This window comes from Hypanus sabinus, chromosome 3, assembly GCF_030144855.1.
Source record: "Hypanus sabinus isolate sHypSab1 chromosome 3, sHypSab1.hap1, whole genome shotgun sequence".
In the NCBI taxonomy this organism is placed as follows: Eukaryota; Metazoa; Chordata; class Chondrichthyes; order Myliobatiformes; family Dasyatidae; genus Hypanus; species Hypanus sabinus.
The window spans coordinates 133,460,420-133,480,612 of NC_082708.1; the positions used below are offsets into that span (position 1 = coordinate 133,460,420).

The following is a 20,193-nucleotide window of genomic DNA, read 5'->3' on the forward strand; positions in this document are numbered from 1 at the left end:
CCAGGTTCTTCTGCAGGGTTCCTGCTTCCACAACACCACCTGTCCCTTCAGCTATCTTTGTATTATTTGAAAACTTGGCCACAAAGCTATCAAATCATCAACATATAACGTGAAAAGTCATGGACCGTAGGCCAACCCTCCAGAATACCACTAGTCACCAGCAGCCAACTGGAAAAGGCACCCTTTATTCCCACTCGTTGCCTTTTGTTAGTCAGCCTATCTTCTGTCCATGCAGGTATCTTTCCTGTGACACCATGGGCTCTCTTCTTGTTTAGCAGCCTGCGTGGCACTTTGTTGAAGACCTTCAGAAAATCCAAGTAAACAACATCCACTGTTTATCCTGCCTGCAATTTCCTCAAAAAACCTCCAAAAGATTTGTCAGGCAGGATTTCCCCTTAAGGAAACCATGCTGAGTTCAGCCTATTTTATTGTGTCCCTCCAAGTCCCCTGAAACCTCTTCCTCAGTAATGAACTCTTAACATCTTACTAACTATTGAAAAAGGGCTAATTGACCTATAGTTTGCTGTCTTTGCCTCTCTCCCTTCTTAGAGTGGAGTGACATTGTGATTTTCCAGTTCTCTGGAATCATTCCAGAATCTAGTGGTTCTTGGAAAATATGTTACTAATGTTTCCACAATCTCTTCAGCTACTTCTTTCAGAATCCTGGAGTGCAGTCTATCTTACTGCCTTCAGACCTTTCAGCTTCTCAAAGCACATTCTCTTTAGTAATAGCAGGTACACTTACTTCTACCCAACACAAATTTCTAACATGCTTCCACAATGAAGACAAAACAGAAAAACAGTAATCCTGTAGCGGTGTGCTACACGCAGCACTAAAATAACGACACGGAGTCGGTAAACTGCAGTTAAAGATTTTATTCGAACTTCACAGCCTTGCTTTAAAGCCTCCCTGATCCCGCCCTCCCCGGGCGCGGATGCAGTAGGGGGCACGTACTCACAATCCCCCGCAGGCTTTTCCCTTTGTTGGTGAAGCAGACCTGGCGCCCTTTTGGGACTGGCCTTTGTACCGGCGTGCTGACTATTTGTGAGCTGGTTCGAGTGCACTAGGAAGTGGGTCGCCACAATCCGTCATTTCTTTTCCCCCATTATTACCTTTCCAGTATCATTTTCCAGAATCCAATAACACTTCCGGTAACTTCCTTTATATTATTGGCTCGTTCATCTTCAGTGGGTGCAATAGATTGGCTGTCAATCAAATGGTTTGGGTCTGTCTTAAGTAGTGTTGAGCTGCTTGAGCACTTATGTACTCATCCAAGCAAGGAGAGATTATTCCAGTGTTATTTTGGCTTGTAGGTGGAGTGGTTTAGGGCTGTTGTAAGGTCAGTGCATTGCCTGCTGTTATGGCAAGATTGTGTTTCTAGACAATGACGACCCATCACGTGGATAGTTGGGAATCTTGCAGTAGCAATCTCATTAAACATCAAGGAGGGGTACTTAAGACTCTCTCTGTACGAGACGGTCATTGTTTGGTAGTTCTGTGTAATTGCTGCTTACCACATTCAAGATCAAGCCAAACTCCTTTGAAGACCTCACTGCATGCAGACATGAATTTATAATTCTGGCCTTGAGTGTGTTCATGTAGAGCAAAAAAATGTGTTCCAAAGAAAGCACATTGAATTTAAAGTAACAACAAAATACGGAAGTTCATAGCCAAAGTGAGTGATTGGTCATTAAGTTATGCACATATGTTTAAAGTATTTATTGGAAAATAACATCAATAAACAGGTCCACATTTTGTTTGCACCTACTGGACATCTCCAAAAAGAAAAAATGTAACTTAACTGCAGCTTGCTACAAATACTTGCATCAATGTCAGCAAGGTTAGAAATCTGTTTGCAGACACCTAGCAAATCTCAGAATAGTTCATTAGAGGCCAGAGACCTGCACTCAAAATGGCTTTCAGTTAGGTTATAGTTATTTAAACAAGAATCAAGATTACCAGCATGAATTCATATTGAGTGAACATGAGCAAAGATGCAGAGAAAAGTAATGCCATTAATCTCATGCACAACCACAGATTACAAAAAAGTGCTTGGTGTAACCATTGAATTTTAACGAACACCAAAGAATATCAACTTTCTTTGGCTATCGCTGCTACTTAACTCCTAGCCTTTGGCTTCTTCAACAATAAAAATTACCAAGCTGAATATCTGAACACTAATTCAGTTCAAGTAAACACATTCACAGTATGCTGCTCTCAAAAATGATTCATCACATGGTTATGCAAGACAAGCTCAAGGCAGCACTCACCCTGTAACCCTCAAGGTCACGCATTTGAATTTGTAGAAGAGAAAGATCTCTCAGAATCTGAAGATTGTCTTTATCCCATTTTAGAGCGTTCCGATAGCATTTGATTGCTTCATCATACTTTTTGTCTGATCTCTGAAGGAGACCGTACACATGCCAACCTGGTTCAATGTCAAGAAAAACAGCACTTGCAACTTCTGGAAATTACTAGCAGTAAACTCTAATGCTATTTAACGTAACCAAGTTTTAAAATTAACAGTCAAGGAGGTTTAGTATCAGAAATCCGGATGGGTTTCCAATTTAAAAAACTGCACTGTAAGGAGTTAACCTGAACCAATGAAATTGTATCCGATTACTGAAGTGAGGCACTGAATAAGACAAACATTCTCACGAACAGTCTTCTCACTGATTTGATAATCTTGAAAGAATTCAACAATTTATACTGTAAAACGCAACAGGTTACAATGATTTACATACATCAACAGTAATTACAAATATATCAGCATGCTGTGAGCAACAATTTGGAACTAACTACCAGCTTATTTGCCTCGTACCACTTTCCCTTCATATAACTGAAAAGTTACTGGGTTTAGCTCCGAATATATGGAATATTGAAAGTTTACAGCATACAAAATGTGCAAACTTTAAGTGTTTTATAATTGGTTACAGCGATTCTTTTTCTAATTCCTTTGTTATCAAATAGGAAACATTCAACACATTACAAAGGAATGATTGCTTTGTTGTTACTTGAGTAACATTATGAGAATTTACACCAGAATTATGACCGCAATGGTTTCTGAAAACTGTCCTACTCAGCCAATGCAATCTCCAGAACACAGGAATAGACTATTCAAGCCATCTAATTATTAATCTTCCAAATAATTAATGTTGTTATCGTAAGTACAGAAATATTAATCTCCTGAGTATTTTCAGTAGATGAATTGACTTGACTGTTCTGACATTTTCTGACTTGTGACAGAAAGGGAAATGAGCTCTTTTTGTCACTGCTGTTCTGAAATAGTGTCAGCCCACTTGTGTCTGGTACTGGAAAATTTCAAGCAACGTAGAAGTGCTCCTTGTGACACAGCTGTCAGAATTGGGAAGTGGTAAAAGTTGAGTATATTAGAGCACTAAATTTTCACTATGTGGGGCTCAGATTGAGTTGCTCCACCAGAAAAATGTTGATCGATAGCAAACTTATTTTCAAAAAGGATACAAACATGACTCTTCAGATCATTACGAAGGCCTCGTCGCACATATTCATAGGCTTCTTCTTTCTTTCCCAAACAGTTTAGAGTCAAGCCTTTCATTGCCAGAGTCTCTGCAAAATTAGAAAAGATGCAGAACATATGGTGATGTTTTCTCAACTTTATTAAACAGCTATACCACAGATTGAAGTACACATTATCGTTGTTAAACAAATTGTGTTTCTGGGATTTTTCCCCAGAATGAATAAATTACTCAACAACTGAAGTTTGTTACTTGGGCTCATGGAACTCAATGGCTAAATAATAACAAAAACGTATGTATTAATTATTCACCCATCATCCACCTCCTCACGATGATCACTATTATCTCAGAAATAACAAAGGAACAAAAATGCAGGCAGAATACCTGATCAAACCTTATCAGAATTTAAACTTTCAAAACACAATTAGAATATTAATTTTAACAAGACTCTTTTTAATATTAAAGCAGCATCAGATAGAAATTGTTCACTTCAAAAAATACTATAGATGCTCTGTTGCTTGGGGTCAACCACGACATTGTGTCCTAGCTATAACATTTAATATCCAAGCCAGGGCAGTACAATATGGAGACCAAACTGTTGTCCATGCAGCTCTTCACACAGCTGATGAATCCATAGCAACGGCAGAATCCGATACTTCATACCACAAACTCATATGAAAATCCAATAAAATGCCTAATATTTTGCAGTTTGAGTAACTACATGTCAAGGGTATGTCAGTACATGATCTCAAAATGGGCAAGGAAAATAAAACTACAAATTTCATAATGACAATATCATTTTTCAAACTTCGCCATTTGATTCAGTGTTGCATGAGGCACTGGTTTTTTTCATCAATCAAACCACCTACACTGGATATGATGCTCATGCAACAATGCCCAAATTAATTACATATTTGGATAGGTGTCAGTCTGTCTGAAGATCAAATGAATGAAATTCATTTGGACAGGGTGCATACATTGCAGATACAACCTGTGTAAGGAGTGACAGCATTTAGGAGAGAGGGAGACCATTTTGGCTCCTGTGATTCATAAAATTAATCTTGCTAATGCAGTTTAGTATACCAATCTCAAATTCACTGTAATGTGTTTTCAAATTGGAATACCTGTTTAATTCTACAATGGTCGTCACTTTACATGTCTCCTTGTTACAGAAATCCACTTTAAGTCTTAAAGCAGCTTCTTCACTTCACTTTATCAGATGGATGTTGAGGAAACAATCAATGAAAGAGGGCATACAGGACCAAGGGCAAGAGAAACCAAACAAAAGTTGATGAAATAATGCATTTTTTAAAAAAAAAAGCAAATGGATTTATATTTGTGTAATTCGCTACCCTAATAATAGATGCATGTCTACACATGAAGACCAAATCGGGTATAGTTTAAGGAACAGGAATCCTAGGGTAAGGACATCATGAACATTGACGGCTCCTCAGTAGAGATCGTTAAGAGCACCAGATTTCTTGGTGTTCACCTGGTGGAGAATCTCACCTGATCTCTCAACACCAGCTCCATAGCAAAGGAAGCCCAGCAGCGTCTCTACTTTCTGCGAAGGCTGAGGAAAGTCCATCTCCCACCCCCCATCCTCATCACATTCTACACAGGTTGTCTTGAGAGCATCCTGAGCAGTTGCATCACTGCCTGGTTCGGAAATTGCACCATCTCGGATTGCAAGACCCTGCAATGGATAGTGAGGTCAGCTGAGATGATCATCTGGGTCTTTCTTCCCGCCATTACAGACATTTACACTGCACGCTGCATCCGCAAAGGAAACAGCATTATGAAGGACCCCATGCACCCCTCATACAATCTCTTCTCCCACCTGCCGTCTGGGAAAAGGCTCCGAAGCATTCGGGCTCTCACGGTCAGACTATGTAACAGTTTCTTCCCCCAAGCTATCAGACTCCTCAATACCCAGAGCCTGGACTGACACTTTGCCCTACTGTCCTGTTTATTATTTATTGTAATGCCTGCACTGTTTTTGTGCACTTTACGCAGTCATGTGTAGGTCTGTCGTCTAGTGTAGCTTTCTCTGTGTTTTTTTTTTACGTAGTTCAGTCTAGTTTTTGTACTGTGTCATGTAACACCATGGTTCTGAAAAACGTTGTCTCATTTTTACTATGTACTGTACCAGCAGTTATGGTCGAAATGACAATAAAATTGATTTGACTTGCCATGACTTGAAAAAGTTGGTTAAGTAACAAGGAATGGCTTGTGAATGGCTATTTATCAAACTGAGGGGAAAGTGATCTGTATTATGACAATTGTAAATAATAAAATCTTCTGAGCCACACAACTTTTAAATTTGTGAATAACAAAAATTTGGCAGTACTGTGAGATACAGTATAAAGATAACAGCATTACAACACGATACAAGTTTAATGCAGAGAAGAAGAGGTGATTCATAGTAGTACAAGTAATGAGAAGAACCATTATACATAAAGGATGCTTTTCTGAAAGGGGTGTAGGAGTAAAAACTGCAAGGAGTATGCATGCATAAATTACCAAAAATAGCAGGGCAGGCTGAAAACAGTAAGTAAGTCAAACATAATTTTGGGTGTTATTAGTATTCATAATACAAATGCAGTGAAGTGATGCTGAACCTTTATAAAACATGGTCTGGCCTTTCTGTTTAGTTCTGGTCACTGCGCTCCTTAGGAAGGATATGAAAACATTACAAGTGGTCCAGAAAAGATTTACGAGAATAGTTCATAGGGTGAGGAACTACAGTTACCAGATAGGTAGAAGTGGTTGGGGTTATTTTCTTTTAAGAGAAGATTGAGGGGCGATTTGAAAGTATAGAAAATGATGAGTGATAAAGACAGAATTGCTTCAAGGAGAGAATTGGATAAACACACAGTGAAGACAGTTATGGAGAATGGGCCATTTTGTAAATTAATTCCTCTGGTAAACAACCAGTAAAGACACATTTGGGTGGTTGTTCTCCTGTGCTATGATTCTATGATTTTAGGAATTACAAATGAGAAACTTATTAGAAAATATAGCAACATGCATTGCATCAATCTACCTCTATTTCAAAACATGCAGTTAAACATTAAGTACAAGATTTTGAGATCTTGTATTTGTATCTCAAATAGAAATTAGATACAAACATACATCAACTTAGAGAAAGAGGAAATCGGAGAAGAAACTTTATTCCAATTGCATTGAAATAATATCCATGTTAAAATCCTGTATCACAAACCAATGACCAAATTACCTAAAATTAACTTTATATATCTTTTAAGTAGATCTTTTTTAAATTTAGATTTAATAACTTGTGGAAGAGTGGCAAAGCTAACTTACCTCCATGCTCTGCATATTTAGGATTGCTAAGGATTTGTTTGCAGAACTTCAACCCATGTCTATACTGCTTGTGTTCATAACATTTCTGTGAAGGGGTAATGGAAGAAGGGAGAAAAATTAATAAGAGAACACTAAACCTAGTTCTATAAGTTGATTCAAATCTTTGACAAAACACAGCCTACCCAAAATAGTAGAAATAGTAGTTCTGCAGGGGTTTAAAAAAAGATTTTGGTAACCAGTTCTCTCTAAGTACATCTGAAAATTAACATACTGTACATTGCTGATTATGTACAACTAAGTGTTCCATTTTGAACTTTATTTTGCTGTAACTTAACTGTTAAGTAATTACACCATGAGAACTACACCTTGCTTCTCAATTGAAAAGTTTCCAGTTTATTGTAACAATGCATTTTCAATCCCCTTTAAAAAGAACATCTCATGCTAATGTGAATTTTTCTGATTCAGAATAGTAGCCTATAAATCTAGTTTATTAGTCATGTTTACACTGTACGTACTTTTCTCAAATCATTACAAATCTACCTTATTCATTTACAAATATCCACCCTTAATTCTATTTTCAAACTATGATTCTGCCTATAATCCACCCTGGCTCAGTAGGTTTGATATCAGAGATCTACATTTAAATTTATCGTACCAAGTCAAAATGCAAACTACTGCATATATGCACACAGCTGATTCCAAATGGGATCATACGATAATTTAGCAAAGGTTATATTTGATCTGCCATGCTTATGCCAGATTCTTAACTTTCTATTGAGCTGCAATAATATTGCTTTCTGCTTCAAAATCATTATAATCCTATATTCACCATCAGTAATCCTTTCTTTTGAGATGATGGATCATTATCCAATGTTATCCTTGATTTGCTCTGCTGCTCTTGACATGCTCATGATCTTGACCTAAAGGATTTTTTTTCATCAATATGCAACACAAGACAGTCTAGATCATTGAGCCTGTTTGATCCCAATAACTAGTATGCACTAACAATTCCTTCTGCCCATTATACAATGTCATAAAGAAGACAAAATAGTATAAAATGCCCAAGCAAATTGGAAAAAAATACTTGAAAATTCATCTCCAAAGCAAAACAATTTAAACTGGTTTCAAATCACTGCCTCAGATTTTGTGATTATGACAACAAAATAGCTTGTGCATAAATGTTGCTACACTGATTCAGAACACCTCAGCAAACTACACTTTCATTCTTCTCCAAAATACACACTGCCCAAAAGTGGTTGAACTGAGGTCATGGGGCCACTAAAGATGTCTAGATCAGGAGTTCCCAACCTGGGGTTCACGGACCTTTGCTTAAAGTCTCAGTCCTTGGCATAAAAAAGGTTGGGAACCCCTGGTCTAGAAAAACACGAGTCACTTAGGCAAACACAAAGAAATCTGCAGATGCTGGAAATTCAAGCAACACACACAAAATGCTAGTGGAACACAGCAGGCCAGGCAGCATCTATTGAGAGAAGCACTGTCGACGTTTCAGGCCGAGACCCTTCGTCAGGATTAACTGACGAAGGGTCTTAGCCTGAAACATCGGCAGTGCTTCTCCCTATAGATGCTGCCTGGCCTGCTGTGTTCCACCAGCATTTTGTGCGTGTTGCTGGAGTCACTTAGGTCTGTTTTCATGCTGTACAATGACTCTATCAAAGGAAATCAAGAAAGTTGCTCAGAAGCTATACCCACAATAAAACTTACATTTTAAAATGGAAGGTACTAGTGAATTTTAGAATATACAAAGCCTTCATTATTAACATATTATCTGGCCATGGAAAGCAAATCTTCCCCACATATAAATACAGTGGATTCTGGTTAATTAGCCATTGTTTAAATGGAACAGCTGCTTATTTGGGACCAACTACTAGCATCATTTATTTGAACTTATATGGCAGTTAGACACTACACCATGCTTAAAGTGTCAGCTGTGTGTGTTTGTGTTCAAATAGCAGTAACTTTGGTCATTGATAGTTGGTGAGAAATAAGCACTAAAACCATTCAGAATTGTTTTGCTCACCATGGTTTTAAATGTTCAAGCTTAGAAATGCCAGAAATGATTGAGTGGAAGTTTCACTACTTCAAAAGTTAGAAACTATGAAGAGTTTGAAGGCATCTACAATCATCTTTAATATTAAGATGAAAATGAAGATTTGGAGGATGCAATCATCGAAAGCATTGTAAAGATTGTCTACCAGCTGCACTAGCAGTCTGCTCGAATTTCAGTCATTTACAATCAAAAGAACATGGCAGCATACATTGCATAAATTCCTCCAATAAGTATTAGGAACTAAAATAGTTTTATAGTACCATCAGTGTTCCAATTTGTTCTGTATTTCATTTAAATACATCATTTGTTACTCAGTTAAACTTGTAGCTTGCTTTTTAAAAAAAATACCTTTTTAACTATTTCCATGAACCTTTGGCTAATTGGGGCCGCCGCTTAATTAGGCTAAGTGCCTAATGTGTCCCAATTAACCAGAATACACTGTATTTAAAATTACGGGTGTCAAAATATCTGTAATAATTGTAACATTTAAATGTATAAATTAACCAAGTGTTATGTCCAATCTTCATGAACTACTGTTTTAAAACTAATTAAAAATAATTTTGCTGAACAGTCTCAGCCCAAAACACTGACTGTACGCTTTTCCATCGATGCTGCCTGGCCTGCTGAGTTCCTCTGGGGCGGGTGGGGTGTTAATTTAAAAAATTTTTTTTTTTGCTTTCTAGAGTCGTCTCTGAGAATTCTTTCCTATCACTAGCTCAAACATTTTGATGATATTATAACTGCATGCCAAGGATCCACTTTAACAATGCAATAATAGAAGCACACACACACACACAAAATGCTGGAGGAAGTCAGGCCAGGCAGCATCTACGGAAATGAATAGAGTTGATGTGTTGGGCCAAGACCCTTCATCAGGACTGGAAAGAAAGGGGGAAGATGCCAAAATAAAAAGTGGAGGGAAGGAGGACAAGCTAGGTGATAGGCAAAGTCAGGTGGTGGGGGACAGGATGAACTAAGAAGCTAGAGCTGACAGGTGGAAAACGCAAAGGGTTGAAAGAGTAATCTTATAGGAGAATGGACCATGGGAAAAAGGATGGGGGGACACCAGGGGGAGAAGAGGTAAGAGGCCAAAGTGGGGAATTATTAGAAGAGGGATGGGAAAGAGAAAAATTACCAGAAGGAGAAATCAGTGTTTATGCCATTGAGTTGTAGGCTACCTAGACAGAATATGAGGTGGTTGCTCCACCATTCTGAGAGTGGCCTCATTATGGTTGAAGAGGAAGCCACAGACTGACATGTCAGAACTGGAATAGGGTAGGAATTAAAATGATTGGCCACCGTGTAATTCCACTTTTATGGATGGAGCAGAGGTGTTTGACAAAGTGGTCACCAAATTTAAATTATATCTCATCAACGTAGAGGAGCACACATCAGGACTACTCAATACAGTAGATGACCAACATATTTGCAGGAAGTGCTGCCTTACATGGATGGACTATTTGGGGCCTGAATAGAGGTGAACGGGCAGGTGTAGCATTTCTGTCACTTACAGGGGTATGTGCCAGGAGGGAGATTAGTGGAGAAGGACAAATAGACGAGAATCACGGAGGGAGTGATCCCTGCAGAAAGCAGAAAGAGATAAAGAATATTTGATGGTAGGATCCCATTGAAGATGGCAGGTTTGTGGAGAATGATGTGTTGGATACAGAGGCTCATGGAGTGGTAGGTGAGGACAAGAGGAACTCCATCCCTGTTAAAGCAGCAAGATGGGGTGATCATGGATGTCCAGGACATGGACGATATGCAGGTGAGGAAGGGAAATCCTCATCCTGGGAACAGATGCAGTGAAGACAAAGGAACTGAAAAAGGGAATAGCATTTTATTTTGTTTTTAACAGGAGATAGGATGGGAAGAGGTATAGTCAAGATAGCCGTGGGAATAAGTAGGTTTATAAAAGATATGGATAGAGAGTTCATCTCCAGAGATAGAACAAAGATACTGAAAAAGAGGAGAGATGGCAGAAATGGATCAAGTAAATACAAGAGCAGGGTGAAAGTTGGGGTCAAGTTGATGAAATTGATGAGCTCAGCATCAGTGCACAAAGTTGCACCAATGAAGTCGTCAATATAGCGCTGAAAGAATTGGGGAGCATTACCAGAGAATCTTTCCTCCGAGTTCATTGTGGATCTGAGATTTGCAGAGAGTGAAATTCTTTTACACTAGTCTATAGTTTAAGATTTATATGCAAATTATCAACATGTTTAATTTCTTTTATCAATTCATAATATAATTAAAGATAATAAAAGCCCTTTTAAGTATATAAAGGGTAAAAGAGTCGAGGGTAGATATAGGACCAATACAAAATGATGCTGGAGATACTGTAATGAAAGATGCAGAGGTGGCAGAGGAACTGAATGCGTATTTTGTATCAGTCTTCACACTGGATTATACCAGATGTTTCAAGAGTTTCAGGGAAGTGAAGTTTGTGCAGTGAAAATTATGACTGAGAATGTGCTCAGGAAGCTTAATGGTCTGAGGGTGGATAAATCTCCTGGACCTGATGGAATGCACCTTCGGGTTCTGAAGGAAGTAGCTAGAGAAATTGCGGAGGCATTAACAATGATCTTTCAAGAATTGATAGATTCGGGCAATGTGCCAGATGACTGGAAAGTTGCAAATGTTACTCTGCTATTTAAGGGTGGGAGACAGCAGAAAGGAAACTATAGATCTGCTAGCCTGACATCAGTGGTTGGGAAGTTGTTGGAACCAATTGTTAGGAATGAGATTATGGAGTACCTGGAGGCACATGGCAAGATAGCCAGCACCAGCATGACTTCCTGAAAAGAAAATCCTGCTTGACTAACCTACTGCAATTCTTTGAGGAAATTACAAGTAAGGTAAACAAAGACGTAGATGTGGTGTACTTGGATTTTCTGAAGGCCTTTGACAAGGTGCTGCACATGAGGCTGCTTAGCAAGTTAAGAGCCAGTGGAATGTATAGAAGGCATGTCCTAATCTGCAGCATAAATGTAGTCCCCAAACTGTCTTTTCTTTAATGATTTATCATTATGTATTACTGTAATAAGAACCCAAGATTATGCCAGTTTATGGAATTCAACCCAGAAATTACTTTGAAAATTTATATGAATGGAAGATAAAGCACACTACTACAGCTCAATCAAGAGACCAAAAATGCTACATGGTGGAGCAACACACAAAGCACTTCAGGAACGAAGTATGTCAAGCAGCATCAATGGAAGCAAATTGACAGTCAACATTTCAGGTCAAGACCTATCACATGGATTCAAAACACTGACTGTCCATTTCCCTCAGTTAGTGCTGCCTGACCTGCTGATTTCCTCTAGCACATTGCTCTTAATTTTTTTTCATCCTCACTTATCTCCCCAACTCCCACCTCCTCTCCCTCATGCCAAGTTCTACCCACTTGTCTAACTGATCTGGTCCACAAGTGTCATTTCTTGTTCCCTTATGCTTATTCTCATTAAATAATTACTGAGATACACTGGCAACAACTAGCACCACTTAACCACAGTGGTCTTGGCTTCTCCAAAATTAGCCAAAAATCCTGCAGAATGGAATAAAGAGAATTTTCTACAAATCAAATAGGCAAAAATTAAACACAAATTGCTTCCTCATCAATTGTAATACTTTGCCTAACATTCAGTACTGGTGATCCAGAACTATACAAGAAATCCAGGTAGGACTTACGGAAGGCAATTATAAAAGTGAAAAACAATTCCAATTCAAGTTAGAGATGGAATCATATGCACATCAGCAATGGCAAGGTTTGCAGGCCAATACTTCCAACAAAGCGAAACCTAACATCATGAATGGCTGTGATGCTTTACTCCAAGATGAGCTAAACACATTTTATGCACATTTAGAAAGTGAGAATAAAACATCTACACAAATCCCTGCCGCATTTGGGCACCCTGTGATCTCTGCCTTGGAACTGATATCAGAACATCATTTTGAGAGAATAAACCCTTGCAAAGAGTCAGGCCCTGATTGCGCACCTGATACAGCAGCAAAAATTTGTAGCAAACTACTGGCAGAAGTGTTGACGGACATCTTCAATCTCTCACTGCTTCAAATGGAGTTTCTCATCTGCTTCAAAACGGTGACAATCATACCAGTGTCTAACAGCAGGCGAGCTGCCTCAATGATTTTCGACCAGTTGCACTCAAATCTACTGTGATACAACTCTTTAAGAGATTGGTCATGACTAGAATTAGCTTCTGCCAAAGCACAGACCTGCAATATGCCTACTGCCACAAATGGTCTGCAGCGGATGCAATCTCACAGGCTCTCCACTCAGCCTTGGTTCATCTAGGCAATAGCAATACCCCATGTCAGGCTACTGTTTACTGATTAACAGCTCAGTGTTCAACACAAATGTACTCTTGGTTCTAATCAACAAGCTCCAAAACCTGGGCTTCTGTACCTCCCTCTGCAACTGGATCCATGATTTCATCACCAAGAGACCAGCCAGTCCAGATCAGAAATAACATCTCCTCACTTACAATAGAAAATGGTATGCCTCAAGGATGCAGGATGCATTCTTAGCCCATTTGTCTACTCTGTGGCTAGGGAGAGCTAAAATGCCACCTATAAATTTGCTGATGACACAACTACTGTCGGCAGAATTTCAGATGGTGGCAAGGAAGAATACTGGAATGAAATGGATCAGCTGGCTGTGTTGTCATACAATAACCTTGCCTTCAAAGTCACTAAAATCAAGGAATTGATTGTGGACTTCAGGAAGGGACATTGAGAGAACCACACCAGTCTTCATTGAGGGACTTGGTATGTGATAGAAACATGGGTTGTGAACAAAGAAAGAGAGGTGGCTGGAGTTGCTGAGCACTTTAATGCAAGGGTATTTGCTAGGTGTGGGAAAAATCAGATTGATAAAAATTTTCTGTTACTAAGAAAAAAGCAAATATTTTATTTAAAATCCACATGTAAACACAGTAGTAGCTCTGTACTTACTCTTGTCCTGCATGAACTCCTGGCAGCACCCCCCCCCCCCCCCAACTCTCTCTCATACTGATTACCAACAAATTTAAGACTATACATCAATTAGAATATGGTGCACCTCAAACTCTAGTTACAATCACAATACAAAATAAACAGAAGTATCTACATTAAATACAGTATAAAAACAACATACACACATCCCCATTACTAAAGAAATGGAATATTCCACTGTGTATGGCAGTGTAGGGCAGGAAAGGCACCATAAACCAACCCAAACGCATCAGCTTGATTTAGGACCCAGCGGACACCATGGGGCTGCCAAGAAACAGCGTTAAATAGCACAAAGCTCAACACAAGCACACAATTACAGTTTAAGTACAAAAAGAATGAAATTAAATTAAACTGGTGTTTGACTCTGAATGTATGTAGCAATGCAGAGGAAAAACAGTGGGTTAATTATGACAATATACCGGAGAAGACAGTGAAGCACACTCACAACAGCAGAATGACAAGGCAATGTTTGTGAGTGAATGCGTGTGTAAGAAGTACATTTACTGAGTGCCATATCACAGTATGACACCAAAGACTCTCTCAAATTTTGACAGATATACCACGGAGAGCATTGGTTGTATCATCATCTGGTATAGAGGGGCAACTGCACAGGATGGGAAAAAAAGCTACATAAAGTTGCAAACTCAGCTGGATCTGTCATTGGCACTAGTTTCCCTAACATTGAGGACATAGTCAAAAGGTGACATCTCAAAAAAAAAGCAGCATCCATCATGAAGGACTCCTATCACCTAGTATATGCCCTCTTCTCATTGCTACCATCAAGATGGTGATACAGGAACTTAAAGACACACATGCAACATTTTGCAGCTTCTTCTCTACCACCATCAGATTTCTGAATGGACAATGAACCCATGTATACTAACTCAATTTTTTTCCTTCTCTTTAACGTTTTAAATATATTTCTGAATGTAATTTTTAAGTTTTTTATCATAATGTATTGCAATGTACTGCTGCTGTTAAACAAATTTCACGATATATGCCAGTGATATTAAACCTGATTCTGACCTGTCTCAGATCAGACTACAAATGCCATTGACTTTATAAAAAATTCTTCTGTGGAATTAATAATAATTCTCTAGCCCAACCTCCTCCTTAAAAGGCTGAAACCACGTTAAGATACATTACTTCATCCAAGAACTTAGATGAATTCCCCAGGAGTGAAAACTCAGGGGCGTACATAGCAAACAAATCATGAAAGGGCTCCATACCAATGCATGTGACTGCCCAACATCTTCACAACAGAATACATGTAAACAGAAAAATCCCAAGCTCCAAGGGATAATAGTGAACTGAGTGAAAAGCAACAACAGAGTTTGAACCACCAAATTTTGTGCATTCAACCCTTGGTAAAATGAACAATTTTAACTAAATCTTGCACAAGTTGTGGAATCTGAATTTATAACTTCACTGAAATTTGTCTTTTTAAAATATCATTTCAACAGGCAATCAAATTTGAAGATTCATATAAATGCAAGAAATTAGTAAAAATATCCAGAAGAAACTTTTTTATTCTGCCAGTGATTACAACACAGAACTTGCTATCACAAAGTTGAAGCAAATAATAATGCAGCATTTATACAGCAAAACTAAGTATGTGATACCACCACAGCGAGGTATATCTCATATAACAATGTGTTGGGAGTACAGATAGGAGATAGAGAGTCTTGGGATGAGATGTCATTACAATAACTTTTCCTGTCAATGTCAGCAGAACAAAAGACCTGGTCATTGACTTCAGGAAGCGAGATGGTGCACATGCTCCTGGTTACATCAATAGAGCTGAGATCAAGAAGATTGAGAACTTCAACTTTCTAGGGCTGAATATCACAGCCAAAGAAGCTCACCAGCACCTCTACTTCCTCCAAAGGTTAAAGAAATATGGCATGTTCCCTTTGATCTTAACTAATTTATATGCACCATAGAAAGGTGCCTATCTGGATGCATCACAGCTAGACATGATAGCTGCCCTGCCAGTGACTGCAAGAAACTGCAGAGTTGCAGCTACAGCTCAGCAAATAGTGGAAACCAGCTTCCCCTCCAATGACTTGGTCTACACTTCCTGCTACTGCAATAAAGCAGCCAGGATAATCAAAGACCCTATCCCACCCTGGACATTTTTTCCCTTCTTCCGACTCCCAATGGGCAAAAGATACAAAAGCCTGAAAGTACATACCACCAGCCTAAGGTCAGCTTCTATCCAACTGTTATCAGACTTCTGAACAGTTCCCTAATACGATTCAGTAAGATTCCTGACCTCAGTCACCTTGTTATGATGTTGCAATTTTCTAACTGCACTTTCTCTGTAACTGTAACACTTTATTCTGCACTCTTCCTTTATTTACCTTGTACAATCTCAATGCACTTTTATAATGAAATTGATATGCATGAATAATATGCAAAACAAGTTTTTCCCACTGTACCTTGCTACATGTGACAATAAACCAATTTATTAGACAAAGTCAAATGGCAAAAACAAGTTGCATCAAGAAGCCCCAGCATGGACAATTGGATTATACAATTATTTACTGTGCAACATGGCTGGTGGCGTAGTGGCATCAGCACTGGATTTCGGGGCAAGGGGTCCTGAGTTCGAATCCAGCTGGCTCCCTTGCACGCTCTCCGACCGTGCCTGGATGAGTATCAAGCTAGCAACTCGACCTCATTAAAAAAAAACCTGGAGGTTTCAGATGCCCAAGACACACCGTATGATGAGCAAGAAAGTATTTTGGTGCAAAAAACTTGTCATGACTGCACTCATGATGACTCCACCAGGAGTTAAGGGCACACGCACACACATTTTACAATGCCAAAAAGGAATTGTTTGACCTTATGATGAAAGAACTGCAAAGCATCATTTTACTGTTTCAAAAAGAAAAACAAACTAGATTGCTTCATTTCAAAGTTTATTAGCACCATATTCTACCCAGAGCTGCACTTTCTTGCAGGCATTCACAATAATATCAATTAAATTAGAATCAATTAAAAAATTCCAAACTGTCAAGCAACCAATATGCAAAAGACAGTCTGTGAAAATGCAGCAATAACAGTAAATAACTAATAGTGAGAACGTGAGAAGCAGAGTCCTTGAAATTGAGTCCATAGGTGGCATTCAATGACCAGTTCAGTGTTGTGGTGACTGAAGTTATCCACACTTGTTCAGAAGCCTGATAGTTAAAGAATAACTGTTCATGAACCTGGTGTGTGGGAGCCAAGGCTCTTGTACCACTTTCCAGCAGCGAGAAGAGAGCATGGCCTAAATGGTGGATGCAACTTTCTTGTAGATGTGAATGGTGGAAGACTTTTCCAGTGATGGACTGGGCCGCTTCCACTACTTTTTGTAGACTTTTCTGCTATTGGACATTGGAATTTCAATACCAGACCCAGATGCAACCTGTCAACATACTCTCCACTGCACAGCTATGAAGTTTGTCATAGCTTTACCTGACACGCTGAATCTGTGCAAACTTCTAAGTAGAGGATCTGCCATGCTGGCTTTAAAACCTGCTGGATCTATGTAATAGTTAGCTACTGGAATTTCATTTTCATGGACAAGCACAGAACCTGGTGATGACAGCTAACATAAAGCTGCAATGTTTTAAATCTGAATAATTGCTTGAATCTGAGATATTCCATTTGATAAATAGGAGAAAGCCTGTACACAGAATTCCAGAATGCAATTAAGTTCTATATGAGGAGCTATTATGGAAAGAGCAGAGCTGGAGGCAAAACTTTTGATGTAGATCAATAATTGTTCAGATTTGAAGCATAGGGGATAAAGAGCTCATTCTGACTTCTAGCATGTGTCAAATGTAGCCTCCATGTAGTCCTAGCATGAATCATATAACTTGGATGGAAAGAGTCAACATCTAAAATTGCAACCAGTGAATATTGCATTAGAAGATTCTCCACAGAATTACATTTTGCAAATCCAATTAAATTTTCAAAAATTACTAAGTTACCCACTTTGGATTCTAGATATATTATTTTCTCTAAATGGCTTGAAGCTCAGCAGTCAAAAAGAGAGTGGGTGCCCAACTAGGCAAATTACTAAAACCTAGTGCACAAGTGCAAAAGTCAAGGAAACCAATGGAATATTGGCCTCTTCTGGGCTATTTGAATGTATAATTGCGAATGCAATTTTTCAGTTGTATGATGCCTCACCCGAAACCCTTCTAAAATACATTTAGTTTTGGACATCCTATACCAGGGAACGATTACTGACCTAGAATTGGGATAGAATGGATTTACTTAAATTGTATCAGAGATTAAAATATTAAATTATGAGAACACATTGAAAAAATCTGGTGTATATTCTTGAGTTATATTAAGACATATAAACAGCATGCTTTAAGTGACGGTGCAATTCAAGAGAATCAACAATGTGCATTTTATAATTTGATTCAGGCTACTTAAGACTGAGATCAGGAACAATTATTTTACACGTAAAGGACATCAGAAAACTGGATTCTATCCTCTCAGAGGGATCTGGGGTTATTCAGATTAAGTATTATTGGAACTTTGATTTCAGCCAAATGCCAGAACAGGTTTGCAAGGATGAACATCTTATTCCTGCCTTCATACTCACTAAATTAATAGAGTATGTTCACAATCAGGCCACTAACTTAGTACCTTTAATAGAATATTTTCATTATTTGCAATTAGCATTTGTTACATTACACCTGATAACATCACAGTGCTTCATTCACCACCCCAAACTTACTTAAGAACTGAAGAGAGGGCCATTCAGCCTTTCTAGTCTACCCAATCATGCATAGCATGGCAAATCAAATCCAATTTTCCAGCATTAAAGCAATAAAGGAATGAAGTAATGACCAGAAACCCACTATATCGTGCTTTTGAATGTACATAACAATAAATAATCCATAACACAGAGCAGCTTGACAGTACCTTGACTGGCTGTATCAGGGTCTGGTAAGGTGATTTGAACATCAGCAGCTGCATAGTAATGGACTCTACGCATTACATCACCACCTTTGGTAGTATCTACAGGAGGTACTGCCTTAAGCAACATCTGTAGATGCCATCTTTCTGAAGTGACCATCAGGCAAGAGATACAGAATCCTGAAGTCCCAGACCACCAGGCTGAAGATCAGCTACTTCAATCATTCAGTTGTTTAACCAAGAGGCATAACCCAAATCACCCAGTTTAGCAACATTAGTCCGGCTGAAGAGTCTTGACCCGTAATGTCATCTATACTTTTTCCATAGACGCTGCCTGGCCTGCTGAATTCCTCCAGCATTTTGTGTGGTGCTTAGATTTCCAGATCTGCAGATTCTCTCTTGTTAGCAACATTATGATAATTTTACACTAGAAAGAGCTTTGTTTTTTAATTGTATTTTTCTTATAAAATGCTGTGCACAATTTATCTTTAATTTATGCTTTACTTGTGAGCACTGCTTGTATGATTCCATGTGTCTGTGATGCTTTTCATTGCGCAAATGACAAATTTGATTTTGACTTTGAGTGAAGAATTTCAAGGCTTTATTGCTCGCTGAGTGAAGCAATTTCTCTTCATCTTAGTTGAACAGAGTTGAATCAAAATTGAACACGTTGGCCTTTGTTTTGTAACTGTGGCCACTGGTCCCAGATAAATCAATCAGAAATCTTTTCTGCAGCAAGCCAATTGAGGATTTAAGAATTTGCATTTATGCACATCTAGAGAATAGGAACTGTCCATCTAATCTGTCCTCATCTGGCAAATCCACTACTGCTGGAACCAGCCTAATAAACACTTACCAAGACAATATCCTTTCTGAACTGCACACAAGATTCCAAGTGCAGACTCACTATAGCCTTTCATAATTGCAAAAAGACTTAAAGACTTCCCTAGTCATGCATTCAATCTTTTTGTAATGAAGGCTATCATTGTCTTTTCCCTCAAGTGCTTGCTGCATCTGCACGATAAATTTCTAAATCCCTTTTAGGAGCAACACTATCCAATCTCAACATGCAGCAAATGGTCTGCTTTACAGGCATATGCATGGGTGGTAGCATTATATTCCATCTGCCATGTTCATACCAACACATTCAACTTATGCACATTGTGATAAAGGTGATTTCATTCTTGTTAATAATCGAAATCCAACTTGGTTTATTATCATCAGCAAACTTGAAAACACACCACGTGATCCCTGCGGCCAAAGTATTACCTCCTATGTAGAAACTTCTCAAACATCTTCCATATCATCCATTGGTTCTTTTACACCTCGTCTAGTAGCATGATCAAAGAACTCCAAAGTAATCAAAC

At 38.6% G+C, this 20,193-nt stretch overlaps 1 protein-coding gene across 2 annotated transcripts in view; it reads right to left on the bottom strand.

Moving 5' to 3' along the window:
• naa15a (N-alpha-acetyltransferase 15, NatA auxiliary subunit a) overlaps nt 1–20,193 on the bottom strand; it is a 65,873-nt gene that overhangs the window by 43,550 nt on the left and 2,130 nt on the right. The window contains exons 2-4 of one of the 2 annotated variants that reach the window (XM_059965183.1): nt 6,823–6,907; nt 3,485–3,589; nt 2,272–2,429 (exon numbers count right to left, since the gene is read on the bottom strand). In XM_059965183.1, the coding sequence (XP_059821166.1) occupies nt 2,272–2,429; nt 3,485–3,589; nt 6,823–6,907 (348 nt within the window). The remainder of the gene's footprint in view (nt 1–2,271; nt 2,430–3,484; nt 3,590–6,822; nt 6,908–20,193) is intronic. The other variant, XM_059965184.1, reaches the window with a different exon arrangement.